General features: G+C 48.6%; 2 protein-coding genes across 3 annotated transcripts; one reads left to right on the top strand and one right to left on the bottom strand.

Annotated features, from left to right (window-relative positions):
* Nucleotides 1–1,616: 1,616 nt before the first annotated feature.
* On the bottom strand, nucleotides 1,617–5,671 carry SIRT3 (sirtuin 3). Of its 2 annotated transcripts, XM_065755396.1 has the most exons (8): nucleotides 5,622–5,671; nucleotides 5,388–5,457; nucleotides 4,108–4,305; nucleotides 3,715–3,947; nucleotides 3,468–3,568; nucleotides 3,181–3,342; nucleotides 2,575–2,784; nucleotides 1,617–1,939 (listed from the first exon to the last, which is right to left on the bottom strand). In XM_065755396.1, the coding sequence occupies exons 1-8, from the start codon at nucleotides 5,659–5,661 to the stop codon at nucleotides 1,919–1,921; spliced, it is 1,035 nt and encodes a 344-aa protein (XP_065611468.1). In that variant the 5' UTR covers nucleotides 5,662–5,671; the 3' UTR covers nucleotides 1,617–1,918. The 2 variants fall into 2 exon arrangements, with proteins under 2 accessions (XP_065611468.1, XP_065611469.1); XM_065755397.1 differs by lacking the exon at nucleotides 3,181–3,342.
* A 256-nt stretch (nucleotides 5,672–5,927) lies between these two features.
* On the top strand, nucleotides 5,928–13,495 carry PSMD13 (proteasome 26S subunit, non-ATPase 13). Its single transcript, XM_065755395.1, has 13 exons — nucleotides 5,928–6,065; nucleotides 6,867–6,945; nucleotides 7,481–7,515; nucleotides 7,595–7,650; nucleotides 7,992–8,035; nucleotides 8,283–8,369; nucleotides 8,910–9,081; nucleotides 9,590–9,669; nucleotides 9,753–9,878; nucleotides 10,446–10,508; nucleotides 11,168–11,248; nucleotides 12,319–12,435; nucleotides 12,676–13,495. Exons 1-13 carry the CDS (start codon nucleotides 5,971–5,973, stop codon nucleotides 12,769–12,771), a joined length of 1,131 nt encoding a protein of 376 aa, XP_065611467.1. The 5' UTR covers nucleotides 5,928–5,970; the 3' UTR covers nucleotides 12,772–13,495.
* The last annotated feature ends 805 nt before the right edge of the window (nucleotides 13,496–14,300 follow it).

Below are 14,300 nucleotides of genomic sequence, written 5' to 3'. Positions count from 1 at the left end.
ACCTTACAGAAGGAGATCACATTACCAAGGCTGGGCCTTTATGTTGACTGTGCCTGATAGCAGCTTTGTTCTTTAATTACCTTTCAGTAGCACCCAGCGTGATTATCTCCATAACATTTCCAGGGACTGAGGTTGGACAGTTAGGTCTGTAGCTTCCTGGGTCTTCTCTCATGCTCTTACTGCAGCTCAGGGTAACACTGTCCAGCTTTCAGCCACAGTGACCTCCCCAGGCTCCTGAAACCTTTGGTGAATTGTTGAGAGAGGTTCAGCTTTTAACACCACCGACTCCTTTCATGCTGAGGTAAATCCCATCAGACCCCATAGACTGATCAACACTGAGCTGATACAGCTGTTCCTATGGATGGCCAAATGGAATGCCCATCTTTGCAAATGCTCTAAAAGCCACGCACGCCAGCTGTTTTCCCTCTGTGCAACAGGAATTGGCAGAGGGACTCAAGCCAGGCTGGAGGATGGCTTGGCCTGCAGAGGACTCAGCCTGAGGCAGCAGCAGGTCCCTGGGGGAAGGCAGGGCAGCCCTGCTGGGCTCTGGGACACCCAGGGTGTCTGGTGCTGCGAGGCTGCAGTTATGTGGCCAAGGGCTGAATCGGGGGTTTGCAGTCAGTCCTGCCTGGGTTGCTGGTAGGAGCTTTGATAGGCTGTCTGTTTGAGGGGAGAAGCTGAAGGCATGCTTTATAACTGCAGTTTGTTTTTCGTCAATGAAGATATTTTTAGCAGTAGTGATTAAAATTATGCAGAAATCACATCACTCTAAAGTAGCACCAGCCTCTGTGCTTTCCCTGATGCTGCACGTTCAGATGCATCCGCTGAGGTCGTGGTTGAGGACCACACAGATGGATTTGAATTGTGCTTTTGGATAAACAAGCCTGTTTGTCTGAATGCACTTTTGTTCAAACCTTTCTTCTAGGAAGCTGCTGGGACACCAAGCACGGAAGTCTCTGTTCCTGTAGCTGTGCCAGACTTCAGTAACGACCCTAGAGCTGTCAGATGTACAGCAGCTGTGTATTAGGGCTGAACACTTGTAATTATACAGACAGCCATTAAGACAGCTTTTGGAAGGCTGTAGCTTTGACTTAAAAGCTGCTCTGTAGAGCAGGGAGGCTAAGTGTTCAGTGTTACATTAGTAGGACAGAAAGGCACTCCTGTCAGGTTATGGAGGGGGAGTGCATAGTACGTACTCAAACACTTGTGTGAAACTTAAAGAAAAACTCTCCACTGGCCTCAGGGAAAGAACTATAACTCTTTATTATTAATGAAAACTCCTCCAGCAGTTGAGCTGCCCTTTCTTAACAGGAACAGGCCAGGCACATCAACAGCACTGGTCTCCTGATCAGCAGAGGTTTTGTCCTTCAAAGAATAAATGCTACCAGTCTGCAGCAGCTGATGGCTCACAATTAAAAAGAAAAAAAAAAACAACTATCTGCAGCAGAGCTGCATGTTAACACATCACATCTGATGTGCTGGTGAAACTCAGGGCTGGACATAGTCAAACAGCGCTCTGACAGAGCCAGAGCCACGGAAGAGGAAAGTGTCTCCTAATGGGTGCTGAAATGAAGAAAGGTAAGGAGGAGCAACCTTCAGTGGCTACTGAATCAACGGTTTTGAAGTCTCAGGTAATAAAGCCTTCACCTGTGAAAACTGTTCAGTGTGGCAGTGGGGCTTTGCTCCTTTCAGCTTCTCTTCCTTCATGGGTGAGAAGGTCTCACTGCTTCCAGGCTGGCTGGGTTGAGCCATGAGCAGCCTCTTCTTCCCCAAGTGCCAGTCCTGTGTTGATTTGCTGCTGCAGAGCTAGATGGACTCTTACACAGTTCCCTGCAATCACATCTTCTTCTGCCCACGCTGGGCATGCAACATCTCTTCAGGGTGAACACTGCTTTCCAGCAGCAGGGAACCAGCTGTCCTATTTGTCTTTCGCATCCAGCTGAAAATAAAGACCACAGTGTTTGCTTGGGTGTTTCAAACCTCCCTCATGTTAATGCAGCAGGTGCCATTAACAGCATCTTAGGCTCACAGGCAGGGCAAAGCACTATAAAACCCAATTCCTCTGCCACCTTACAACACTGGACTCGATTAATCTGAAACAGATGACTTTTTTCTTTCTTGGTCCATGGCTCCAGCTCCAGGCTACTGTCCTTAAATCTATATGGTGTGTTCCACATGGGAATAAATAAATAAGCAGATGAAAGCCACAGAAAGCTTTTCAGTTTGAAAATGCCTTAAAGCACTCAACCCTGAGCTTGACATTTGCTACACTTTTCCTGTCTTCTGTCAGCTCTGTCTTCCCCTTCTGCCCCACTGGAATGTTTAGTGGTACAGCAGCCTGTTCTGTGTCACTGTGCCTGCCCTCATTGTGAAATACCACTGCTGTTTGCTTTTTTTATTAACCCTGCTGCACTTTTCCCTGGTTCTTTTCCCTGAATACTGACTGGGAGTGTGGCAATGCCTTTGGTACAAGTCTCTAATCCCAGCAACGCCTGCATTTCCCCCCCCCAGGAGAACTCATGCACCAGGAATGGAGGCCAAGAGAGGGAGATGGAGCACAGGGCTCCTTCGCACCTTTTCTTCTTCTTTCTGAATTAGTGTTTGCATCTCTTCATTCCAGTCCAACAGTTCCACCACCTTCTTGACCCCAGCGACCACGTCCCCCAGCTGAACTACGTCATTGTAGCGTTGCTGCCAGGTGAACGGCCCTACGAGATCTCTGTTGATGAGGACCCGGGGAACAGAGTTGCGAACGGCTCCTGCCAGGCTGGCAAAGGGCTCCACCTAAAGGAAGGCAACCCGAGGGGCAGAAAGGTGGTCACCCCACTGCAGGGATCAATTCACTGTGTGCTAAACTTCAGGCATTTCAAACTGCTGGGCTCGTGCTTAACAAGTTCTCCCACCGTGGGCTACGCTTCCCCAGCTCAGAACTGGTTACAGGTGTTGCCAGTTATCCCATGGCCTTTGCTGAGGTTGCTGCAAAAACTGCTTTTCCTCTCTAGGTGCCCACCTTCACCAGGAGCACACCAAGTTTTCTTACAGTTTCTGAGTGCATTCACCCTCCTACCTCCAATTTCACCTCAATAACCCAATTCCTTGCCTCTGTAGCCCCCTCTCTCTCCTCCAGAGTCCCTCAGGCCCTTTTCTCCTTGTGAGCAGGGACATCCCCTAGTCCCAGACCTCCAGGGACGTTCCGATGACAAAAAGCAGGTCTGCCATGGGGAAATCTGTCAGGTGCAGGAAGAAGCGCTGCGGGAGCTCCTCGCCAAAGAACACGATGTCAGGCTTGACGATTCCGGTGCAGACATGACAGTGAGGGACCCTGTCTGCCATAACATCCACCTGAAGTAAAAGTACCCAATGCCATTTGTTATGGGACAGCAGATGTCTACGCAAACAGGGTCACAGCCACATGGGACCCTCACAGTAACATTACTCTGTGTCAATGCCCAGCTGCAATCACTCACCCTGAAGTCCTCTCCTGGGAATTTCCTCTGACAGACTGTGCAGGTGGCAGTAGCAAAGGTGCCATGGGCTTCCACTAGTCTATCTGGAGGGATCCCAGCAACTGGAACACAGCAGGTGGGAGAGGACCAGCTCAGCGAGAGGTGACTGAACCAGAAACTCCAGCAGGCATTTCCCCAGTCCTCCTGTTCTGCTTCACATCCTCACGTTTTTCTGGTGCTTTACTGCTGAGAGCTGGAGAAAACTCACCTCGCTCCAGCCCGTCGATATTCTGGGTGTAGAGACGCAGAAGGAGCCCTTTGTCATGCAGAAGTCTCAGGAAGTAATGGGCATAGTTGGGTCTGTAATTGCCAGGGTAGAGCTCCTTGGCCAATGTGAAAAAGGGCTTGGGGTTGATGAAGAAATAGGCCAGTTCAAAGATGGCTTCTGGATAAGGGATGTTGTACTGCTCAAGGTTACTGTAGAGGCCGCTCCCCGGGGACCTGCAAAGAGAGGATAGGAAGGCGGGCAGTCAGAATGCAGGGGGAAAGCCACCCACCAGGCCAAGACACAAAGGAGCAGAGAGCCAGGTCCTTGGCCTAAGCTGAAGAACCCGAGAGCCCCAACACTAAGCGAGGATAAATATAACAATGGAGGCATTACCTGAAGTCTGGGATGCCGCTGGGGGTGCTGATCCCAGCACCAGCCATCACCACTACTCGACGACACTCCTTCTTCTGGATGAGCTCCGCCACATCCTGCAGGCTGAGCTTCTGCTTCCCACCATCACCTCCCCACCTGCCCAGTCCCAAAACAGCACTGGCGACAGCAGACAGAGAGAAGGGCCTGGTCCCTTGGATCCTGCTTGGAACAGAGGGAGAGCACAGCAGGTTGTGTGGTGAGAGACACTTCAGCTGGAAGAGCTGCTCAGTGGAATGCTGCAGGACTGCATTAGTACAGAATCAACAAGGAAAAAGCTTTAGCTTTAGTCTACTCCAGGAAAAGATGCTTCGCATTGGACTGACTTAAGATCTTAAAAACACCAAATCGATGTTGTAACACACCACGTTTCCCTAGGAGAGGGCTGTCTGTTTTATTGTTCAGGGGGTTGACTCAGGACTTTGGGAACAGCATGCAGGGACTTGGGTCTCACAAATTATTTACAACACGGTTTTCTACGCCTTGGGTTTCAGGAAGCTTCTAACAGGGTGCTGTGGTCGCTCTGGAACAGCGTTAAAAAGGCATTTCACCAGTTCTCTTTCCCCTGAGGGCTCTGCCTTGGGAGAGCTCTGCGTACAGCTGGAAAGCAAAGGTCAGCAGTGAGTACAGATGGGGCTGAAAACACCCATTATCATCTTAAGGAACACTTTCTCCCCAGACAATGAGTGCTTGCTGCAGCAGGACATTAAAAGCAGTCCAGGAAAGGCGTGGGAATGTGAAGAGCCAAGAGCTGCTGGATCCTGGCAATCTGCAAACAGCAATTACACTGTGCTCAGTGTGGCTGACGCTGACACCACAAGGATGTGGCTCTCAGGTCAGATGCCCAGAGAGCTAAATTCACAACCTGGCAAACATCAACATTTCTCTGCCTTCTGTTTCTGAGCTCCCAGCTGCAATTCCCCAGCTCAGGCTCAAAGAGTGAGCACATAATTGTAGGGCTTGGAAGAGATCTCTAGAGATCGTCTAGTTCAATACTCCTGCCAAAGAAGCTCCCTAGCCCAGGTTGCACAGGTAGGTGGCCAGGTGGCTCTTGAATGTCTCCAGAGGAGACTCCATCACCTCTCTGTGCAGCTCCAGTGCACTGTGAAGAAGTTCCCACGCACGTTTGTGCTTCCTATGCTTCAGTGTGCGGCCACTTCCCCTCGTCCTATCACCACACAGTGCCTGTACTCAGACAGGCGATGCTCTCCACACCGGGGCTGCACGAAACCCGCCAGCCCTACCTGCACACCCCACAGCCTGTCCTGCGCTGAGGGCTGAACCGAGCCAGGCCACCACGCTCCCACAGGCATGCTGCAAGAAAACACAGAGCCAGTGAACGGCGAGGCAAAGAGAGAAACGGAGTCAGCAAAACGCAGGGAGAAGGCTCCCTATGGCCTGCCCCAAGCCCCATCCTCTCGTCTCAGGTCTCCCCCCAGCACTCCATCAGGGCCCACCCCGTCCGCTTCTCCCCTCACCCGCCGCCAGCGCCGCTCCGCGCCGAGCCCCCCGCTCCATGCTCTCCGCAATGCCCTCTCCGCTCCAGCTCCGCGGCCGAGCTGCGGGCTTCGCTTTTGGGTCACTGCGGGCGCGCTCGTATCGCGATTTAAAAGCAGCGTGCGTCTGAGCAGGAGGGGGTCGTGCAGCTCGGGGCGTTGCCATGGTGACGGGGGCGGGGGCGGGGGCGGGGGGCGGGAGGCGTGTACCGCGCACCGCGGGGCCTTACGGCGCCCGGCGTGCCCCGCGCCGCGCCGGAAGTGAGTGTGCATTTCCGGTGGGGGGTCGGGCCGGGGCTCGGCGTCGCTGGCTGCTGCGGTCGCCGCCGCCATGAAGGACGTGCCGGGCTTCCTGCAGCAGAGCCAGAGCGCGGGGCCGGGGCAGGCCGCCGTGTGGCACCGCCTGGAGGAGCTCTACAACAAGAAGTGAGCGGCGAATGGTGGGGGGGGTGGCTGGCGGGGGTCCTGCCCGCTGTGCTGGGGCTGTGGGGAGCGCCGCGGGAACGCGCGGGGTTGGGGGGGGGTTCCGTGTTCCTCCCGCTCATTCGGCAGGGGAACATCGGTTCCGCGTGCCGGGGACGGGTCACCACTGCGTCCCGTCCGGATGTTGCTGTGCGGGTGGGGGGTGACTGGGAGCTAGCTGCACGTGGGGAAAAGTGGCCGAGGGTTTGCTGGTGGCGGCTGCGGGGTGTGCAGGTGAGAAAGGCGACGGTGCTCTAGTTTGTATCGGCAGCGGTGCAGCCAGCAGGTGCAGGAGGTGATCGTCCTTGTGCACTCAGTTCTGGTGAGAGCGCACGTTGAGTTCTGTGCTTGGTGTTGGGCTCCTTGTTCTAAGAAAGGCACTGAGGCTGTGGAGTATGTCAGAGAAGCTGTGAGGGAGCTGGAGCACAGGTGTGATGGAGCTGGGATGGTTCAGTCTGGAGAAGGGGAGGCCCAGGGGAGACCTCGTTTTTTGTAACTGCCTGATAGGAGGCTGTGGTGAGGTGGGGATCGGTCTCTTCTCCTAGCTAGCAGGGCACAAGAGATGACAGCCTCAGATTGTGCAAGATGAGGTCCAGGCGAACAGAGCAGTCATGCACTGGTACAGCTGCCTAGGGAGGTGGTGGGGTTACCCTCCCTGGGGGTGCTCAAGAACCATGGGGATGTGGCACTGGGTGTGATGGGGATGGGTTGCATTTGGACTTGATGTTAGAGATCTTTTCCAACCTTCGTGGTTTTGTTTTAAAGGCTCTGGCACCAGCTGACACTGCAAGTTTTGGACTTTGTGCAGGACCCTTGCTTTGCCCAGGGAGATGGACTCATCAAGGTGAGGTGCTTAGTTATCCCCGTGCCTTTGCTCTCCTTTCTGTGACAAAGATGAGTGATGGTATTTTCCCGCTAACAAAACTAAGTGCTCTGTGTCTTGTCTCAGGAGAATTACTGAACCAGAGAAACTTAAGCTGGGGGGAGTCTATGAGGCAGATGCAAGTTTGTGGGATTTGAGTAGCCTTTTTGGAAGCCTGTGAAGATTAAATAGGCCTATGTAAGCAGCCCCAGATTAATGTTACTGTAATTTCATTCACTCCAGGTTCTGGGCAGTGTGTTTTTCTTTCTCTTTGGTAACGGGGTGGTTTATGGTTGCTCAAGATAGGCTGGGTACAACGTGTGTGATAGTTACAGAGCATTGTAGACAGTAGTTTGTCCATGCTCTGGCAAGTTTTTCCTTCATGAAGACAGGGGCTTGCTCATGTCCTCTGTGTGTCACTTATTTGGAAGAATGAGAATACAATGAGAAGTGAATTAAGTCGTGGTTAAAACAAAACATCCGTTTTCCCTGACTGTTGATGTATTTGTACCCACAGCTTTATGAGAACTTCATCAGTGAGTTTGAACACAGGTGAGTTTATTTGCTTGGACGTTTTTAGATAATCTACTGCTGACAAGTACTGCTCTGACAGTTGAGTTTTTCATTCTAGGGTGAATCCTCTGTCCCTGGTAGAGATCATTCTTCATGTAGTCAGGCAGATGACAGGTGAGTGACCTTACCCTTTTCTTACAGAGCTTTTAAGGAGTGATGCCCATGAAACTATGTAGTAGTAACAGCTTAATCTTCAGTGCAGAGCTATTGTCTTCCTCACGTATGGAAAAGGGAAAGCACCACACTAAGAGCTCGAGTAATTAGTGCTGTGTAAGAGCAGCAGTGCTATTGCTCAGCTGAGTAACCAGCTCATGTGCAGATAGTAGCTACAGACAGTAGCACCTTTTGAAGTTTGGACAGTACGCTAGAGGAAAAATACTTGAATTCAGGTAAAGGATTTACTCTTAGGCTAATTTAGTGGAATTTCTGAGGGTTTTCTTTTATCTTTGTTGCAGATCCCACTGTAGCCCTTACGTTTCTGGAGAAGACTCGGGAAAAGGTATTTTTGAGATCACCCTTCCTAGTTGTTCACCTCCATGAATGGCAATGTGTATTTTATGTGAGAAACAGCTGCAGAGACTTCTGTCTATACATTGAGACCTGTGCTGGAGAATACCTACTCCTTAGAGTAAACACCTGAATTTCAGTGCTGCAGCTTGTTAGCAAATGAATATAACTGGGTTCAGGTTTCAAGAGCCTGCCTGATTGGAATGGAAACACTCAAGTGTGAATTGCTGTATCTGCAGGTAAAAAGCAGTGACGAAGCTGTCATTTTGTGTAAGACGGCCATTGGGGCACTGAAGCTGAACATTGGAGACCTGCAGGTGACCAAGGTGAGGTGGTAGGTCAGATAATTTGGAGCTGTGATGCTGTTCATTAATGGATGTGTCTGTGCTTTGGTTGTGAACGAGATGATGGTAAATACTCAGCTCCTGGGACTTCCTGCCAGGCCTTGCAGTTCTGCTTTATGTCTCATAAGGCATACAAATGTGGGTGCAGTGCTTCTGGCCAAACCTGTGCAGTTTCAGGAAGGTTCTGAAAACCTTACCTTAAAGCCAAGAGGGTTTTGTGCAGTTCAGCTTGAGTCTTTTGGAGCAAGTTAAACATTCTGGATTGTGGTATTAAGTGTAGCTTAATGGGGCAGTTTGTGTGTGTGTTTTAACTTAATGTTAATTAACGTAATGGGAGAATGTCATTACTTTGTTTTTAATACTGTGGTAGTGGCTTTGGCTGTGGTCTCAGCTGCTCTACTACTGAATGGATGTTACTTGCAGAGCAGATGTGATAACCCTTAGAGATAAACTGGAAGGGTAACGGGTGGACATATTATGAAGTGTACCTTTCTGTAACAAACAAACTTTCCAATCTTCTAGGAGACCATCGAGGAGGTTGAAGAGATGCTGAACAATCTCCCTGGGGTGACTTCAGTTCACAGCCGCTTCTATGATCTCTCCAGCAAGTACTACCAGACGATTGGGAACCATGCCTCCTACTACAAGGATGCTCTACGGTTTCTGGGTTGCATTGATGTTAAAGATCTGCCAGGTAACTCCTAGAGAGCCTCTACTTTATGCTGTTTTATCACTTCAGTCAAAATAAATGCTCTGGTTTTCTCAGCTTTATTTTGAGTGTTGGTTTAGGACCTCCCTAGAAAGAAGGTGGGGAAGAGGGGGATGGTTGGGAACACGTGAAGAATGAATAGGATTCTGCTCCTAAGTGCATTGAGATGATGTGGGCAATGGATAGTGCCACCACCAGGAGAAGGATAGTTTGTTCTAGTTGGCAAAATCTTCAATATAGGTTCAAAAAACAGCCTGTCTGTGTGTTTGGTTTTTTTTGTTAGGTTTTTTTTTGTGTTTGATTTGTTACACTCCTGTGCTTATTGCAGTTTTCTGAATTTCAGGCATGGAAAAGGATAAGGAGGAGGGCTGGGGATGATCTAATACAGGCTGAGAAGAAAGGGAGTGACTAATGGGACTTAGGCTGCTGCTTCAGGCAAATGTTTTTTGTCATTTTGGTGTGGTTTGTATGTTTGTTTGTTTTCTTTCTACAGTATCAGAGCAGCAGGAGAGAGCCTTTACTCTGGGGCTGGCGGGGCTTTTGGGAGAAGGTGTTTATAACTTTGGAGAGCTGGTAAGGGATGCTACTTTCTTTCAGCTGCTGAGTACCAGGAGTTAATTTTATCCTTTGACCAATGTTCTGCACATGTCCTACAGCTCATGCACCCTGTTCTGGAGTCCCTGAGAAGCACTGATCGGCAGTGGCTGATTGATACTCTTTATGCCTTCAACAGTGGTAATGTAGAGACATTTCAGGCTTTGAAGTCAGCATGGGGTCAGCAGGTGAGTGAATGAGTTGATACATTTCTTAAGGCTTGATATGTACAGAGGTCATTTAGGAGATTCTGTGATCTTCAACTTAAGCCATACTCAAAGAGTCAGGAAATCTTTAATCACGCTTGCAATGCTCCTGTCATCTTGCAGTATTGGTTTTCTCAGAGAGTATAGGGACTGCAAAGTTCAAGAAGCTTTGTTAACTGTGATCATAGTGAGAGGACGCGTGGGCAGCACCTGCCTCTCTGCTCCCTTGTTCTCTCCCAGACTTCAGACACCTGACTTCTGTGCTATTATGGGCATGAAAGCAGATTGCAGATGGACTTATCTGCCTTATTTAAGGCTGTGGGTTTTATTAGGAGGTTGCCTACCTTGTGGTGTGCTGTGTGTAACCGTGCACTCCTCAGGACTTGTTTTATGGCACCATTGCCAAGCATTGAGTGGCTTGTAACAGCCTCTTCCTCATGGGAGACACTACCAATGGGTCTATATGTGGCTTACTCCTGTGTATAGTATGCTCCCTCAGCAGGGAAGAATAAGTAATTAACTTTTTGCATTTTCTTTACCCTCTCACAGCCAGATCTGGCTGCAAACGAAGCACTTCTGCTGCAGAAGATTCAGCTGTTATGTCTTATGGAGGTGAGCTGCTGACTTGAGAACTGTCATGTGGGAAATGGAAAGGCACTGCTCTAACTGCTCTTTGATTGGGTTAGCATCAAAGTCAAGTGCTGCATTTTCTGCTGAGCAGGTTCATCCATATGATTTAGAGAAACTCCGGGATGTAACTAGCTGGTTGACAGCAAGTTTTGCCTCTAGGTGGTGCCAAGAAGCAAGTATTGCTGGGGAAAAACATTGTGCTGCTACTTGTTTGTGGTTTCAAGGAGTCAAAGATTTCTCTTTCAATCAGGATATGGAGGTGGGGGAAGTAAGGAGCGAGCTTTGTACCTAAGGGCAGTATCTGAAATAACTCTTCAGATATGCTCTGGTGTAAGAAAGATCTCTAGGAGGTTAAAGTCTTAACCAACTGAACATCCTTTCCCTTAGAGGTAACTCAAGTTTTTCTCTGTTGCTTGAAGTCTTTGTATTTAAGAGTATTTGTTTAAACCTCCATGGCTCTGGATCTGTTTTCAGAGGTGCGTGATCTAAACGGTAACGCATGGTTTATATCTTGATGCACACACATTCCCTGTGTGTGTTTTCCATTTCTCATGTTCTGGGAACTGCTTTTACCACCTGTAGTTGTTTTACCAGCAAACAGCTGTGGGGCCTTATTTTTTTTTTTGTTTTCTTTAATTCAGATGACTTTCACCCGCCCAGCCAATCACAGGCAACTCACATTTGACGAGATTGCTAAGAGTGCCAAAGTCACTGTGAACGAGGTGAGTTCAGGTTGAGACCAGTGTTTTCGTGCTCAAGTTTTGGAGTTCTAAAACCTTCCAACCAGGAGCTCACATGAGGGAGTGGATCATGTGTGAGTGTTCTCCTTGTTCTTGTGTATTTAGAGATCTCTGTTAGGAGCAATTGCTCTGGTCTGTTAATAAGTGGATCCAGAAGATTCTTAGGCATCTGTTCAAACCTGTTTCTGCAAGCAGGCCTTTAGTTTATATTACTCAGGACTCTGTCAAGCTGTGTTGATCGTTTCCAGCAAGGGGAGATTATACTGTGTCACTGGTATTTAATTTTTCTCACTGTGAAGAATTTATTGTTTATCCAGCTAGGATTCTCTCTGAAGCAGCTTTTACCTCTTGTCTCTTCTGTTTTCACTCTGCGTCCTTGTGAGAATAGCACCTCCACCTTCTCTGTTTCTGCCTTTTAAATGCTGAAAGCCTATGATTAAGTTTCCCCAGGCCTTCTTTGATCTACACTGAACAAATCCCAGCTTCTTCATATGTCAGGTTCTCTGCCTTCTCATTTTGGTGACTCAGGTGCAGGACTTCACACTTGTCACTGAGCTAAGAGAAGTTATGTGTAGTATGATCTATAGAGGCCTGTCTTTATGGCAGCTCTTATTTCCAGCATCTCTACCTCTTCTACCACTGGTGTCGTCTGCAGATTTGCAATCCTGCTAGTGTTAGAGTATTAATTAGTATTGGTCAACTCACGAGGAGCTCTGCTTATAATCAGCTGCCTTTGAACTTGGTGGAAAAACCTGCTGAAACTCACATCCTGTGGTCGCTGTGCTGTAACTAGTTTGTTTAACAAGGACGTGGTGAAAGTTCTTGTTGAGTATCTTGCTAAAATAAAGCTGCATGGGTCTTGTAGCTCCTCTCCCACTGAAGTATTTTCTGTAAAAGAAGATGAACGTGAGGAGTGCTGCAGGTCTTGATCTTTACTTTTTTGCTTTACAAATATATTCACAGACTGGACCCATTTTCAGGTTTTGTACATCTCTGGGGGGAACGGGTGATCCTCTGTTTTCTTGATATTCTTTTCCCTTTTATTTTTTAAGGTGGAACTGCTGGTGATGAAGGCTCTCTCGGTAGGCTTGGTAAAGGGCAGTATTGATGAAGTGGATAAGAGGGTGCACATGACGTGGGTGCAGCCACGTGTGTTGGATTTACAACAGGTAATGACCAGCTGGAATACCGTGGCAGTATTGATGTCCTTTCTTGTGCCCAAGTTGACCTGGAAGCTGAAGTAAGAGCTGCTGAAGGTCACTGAGAATGTGTCTTTATTGCTTCTTGAAGGTTCATCTTCGTAGCACATGTTCTGAGGAGCTGGAGATCTCAAGCACTTGCCCTTTGCGGTGTACACTGGGGTTTGCAGTGGTGGGAGCAGTCCAGTTACTTGTGGGTTTGTCTTCCAGATCAAAGGGATGAAAGATCGCCTGGAGTTTTGGTGCACAGATGTGAGAAGCATGGAGATGTTGGTGGAGCACCAAGCCCATGACATCCTGACATAGAGGACCTTGCACTATCCTGGGAGAGCAATTTCTACTGCTACTGATGCTAGCAGCACTCAGACCACTGACTCTGTACTGAATTATATTGAAGGGGGGTGGGTGGGCAGAGGGGAGAGCAGCTTTACGACGCGTCCAGAGGAGTAAGTGGCCTTTTGCTGTGTAACCCTTTGGTGCTTGGAGTCAAGATTTCCCTATGCGCTAACATTAGTGGCACTGACCATGGGAGCTCCCATCCTGCTCTCGAACAAAGAGGTCAGAGGCTCCGTGGTGGCTGATTGATCAGTCCTGCTGTCCAACAACTGTGGGAGGATGTGATACTCGTTGCATGTGACAGGAGTGGAAGCTATTTGCCCGCTAAGGGAGTTGCAGAAGCTCTTCTATAAAATGTGCTAGAGAGGTGCCTGACCATTGTATGTGGTATTACTTAGTGGTGTTGGCCTTAGGAGGGCATGACCTTCCCTGGTACCCTCTCCCTCCCTGCCCTGCAGCAGCCTGAAGGCAGCTTTACCGAAATCATTTCTACTGCCCTCTTTCTCCACAGTCCCTCCTCTTCATTTGCAGTAGAGGGAGTGTTTACTCCATCAAAGGGTTTTTTCCAGGATTACCATTCAGTGGATTTGGTTTTATATACTTCTGGGGGTGGTTGTCTTTTACGAACACTTTGTGCTAAAGTGAATTGCAGCAGTATTGCTGGAATAAACTTCTCTGCCTTCCCTTTTCTGTAGTTCTGTAGTGCCTTCTTCTGCGCTTGGGTCCTTGCTTATGGATAGCGCTTCCTTTGGAGTTCTGTATTTAAGACAAACAACACAACCTTTTTGGTTAAGTTGGATTCAATTGGTCTGCTAATCACCAGCAGGATAAGTGTGCAGAACTTAGTATGCTTTTTCTTTTCTGGGGAGCTGCGTGATGCTTTTTCTCAAGTATCTATCACTGCAGAGCTCTGAGGAAAGCCTGAGAAGACGCTGTGGCATTGGGGGTTTGGTCTTTCTGGGCTCTTCCAACATTAAAAGCTTCCCATAATGTAATAGTTTTACTCTGCTGTCGCAGATGTGTTTGTAAGGTTGAAGATAATGGTGCACATCAGGAATGTGAACCAAGTTTGAACGGGATCTGCATCCAAGTAACTGTTTGGATACGTGATACTTGATAACACGTGGCACAATAATTGAACAGTGATGTAACAGCAAGATTCATAACAGCAGTTTTAAATTGGACAAGGCCACATTAGAATAACTGGATTCTTTTTTAACATATGGCATTTTGATTCTCTAGTAATGCAGCATCACCAGTACAGGATTGTGTATATCCTTGGGATGCTTTCTCAAGTTTGCAATCCTGACTCTCTGGCTTGAATGGCAGCAAATGGAAAAAGAAAGAACGTGGCAGATGCTACGCTGCTGTGTGGGTGCAGAGATGACTTGGGCAAGGAAGAATTAAGCTTTGCAAAACTTAACAAAACCAAAATGGTCAAACCCTACATCTGGTTCTGTTCCACCCTTCTCCCACTAATCAGTTTTGTTCCAGATTTC

Source organism: Cyrtonyx montezumae, unplaced genomic scaffold (genome assembly GCF_038088225.1).
Source record: "Cyrtonyx montezumae isolate F1298 unplaced genomic scaffold, pur_monq_1.0 scaffold_10, whole genome shotgun sequence".
NCBI classification, from domain to species: Eukaryota; Metazoa; Chordata; class Aves; order Galliformes; family Odontophoridae; genus Cyrtonyx; species Cyrtonyx montezumae.
This window is presented reverse-complemented; position numbering and strand designations above follow the sequence as displayed.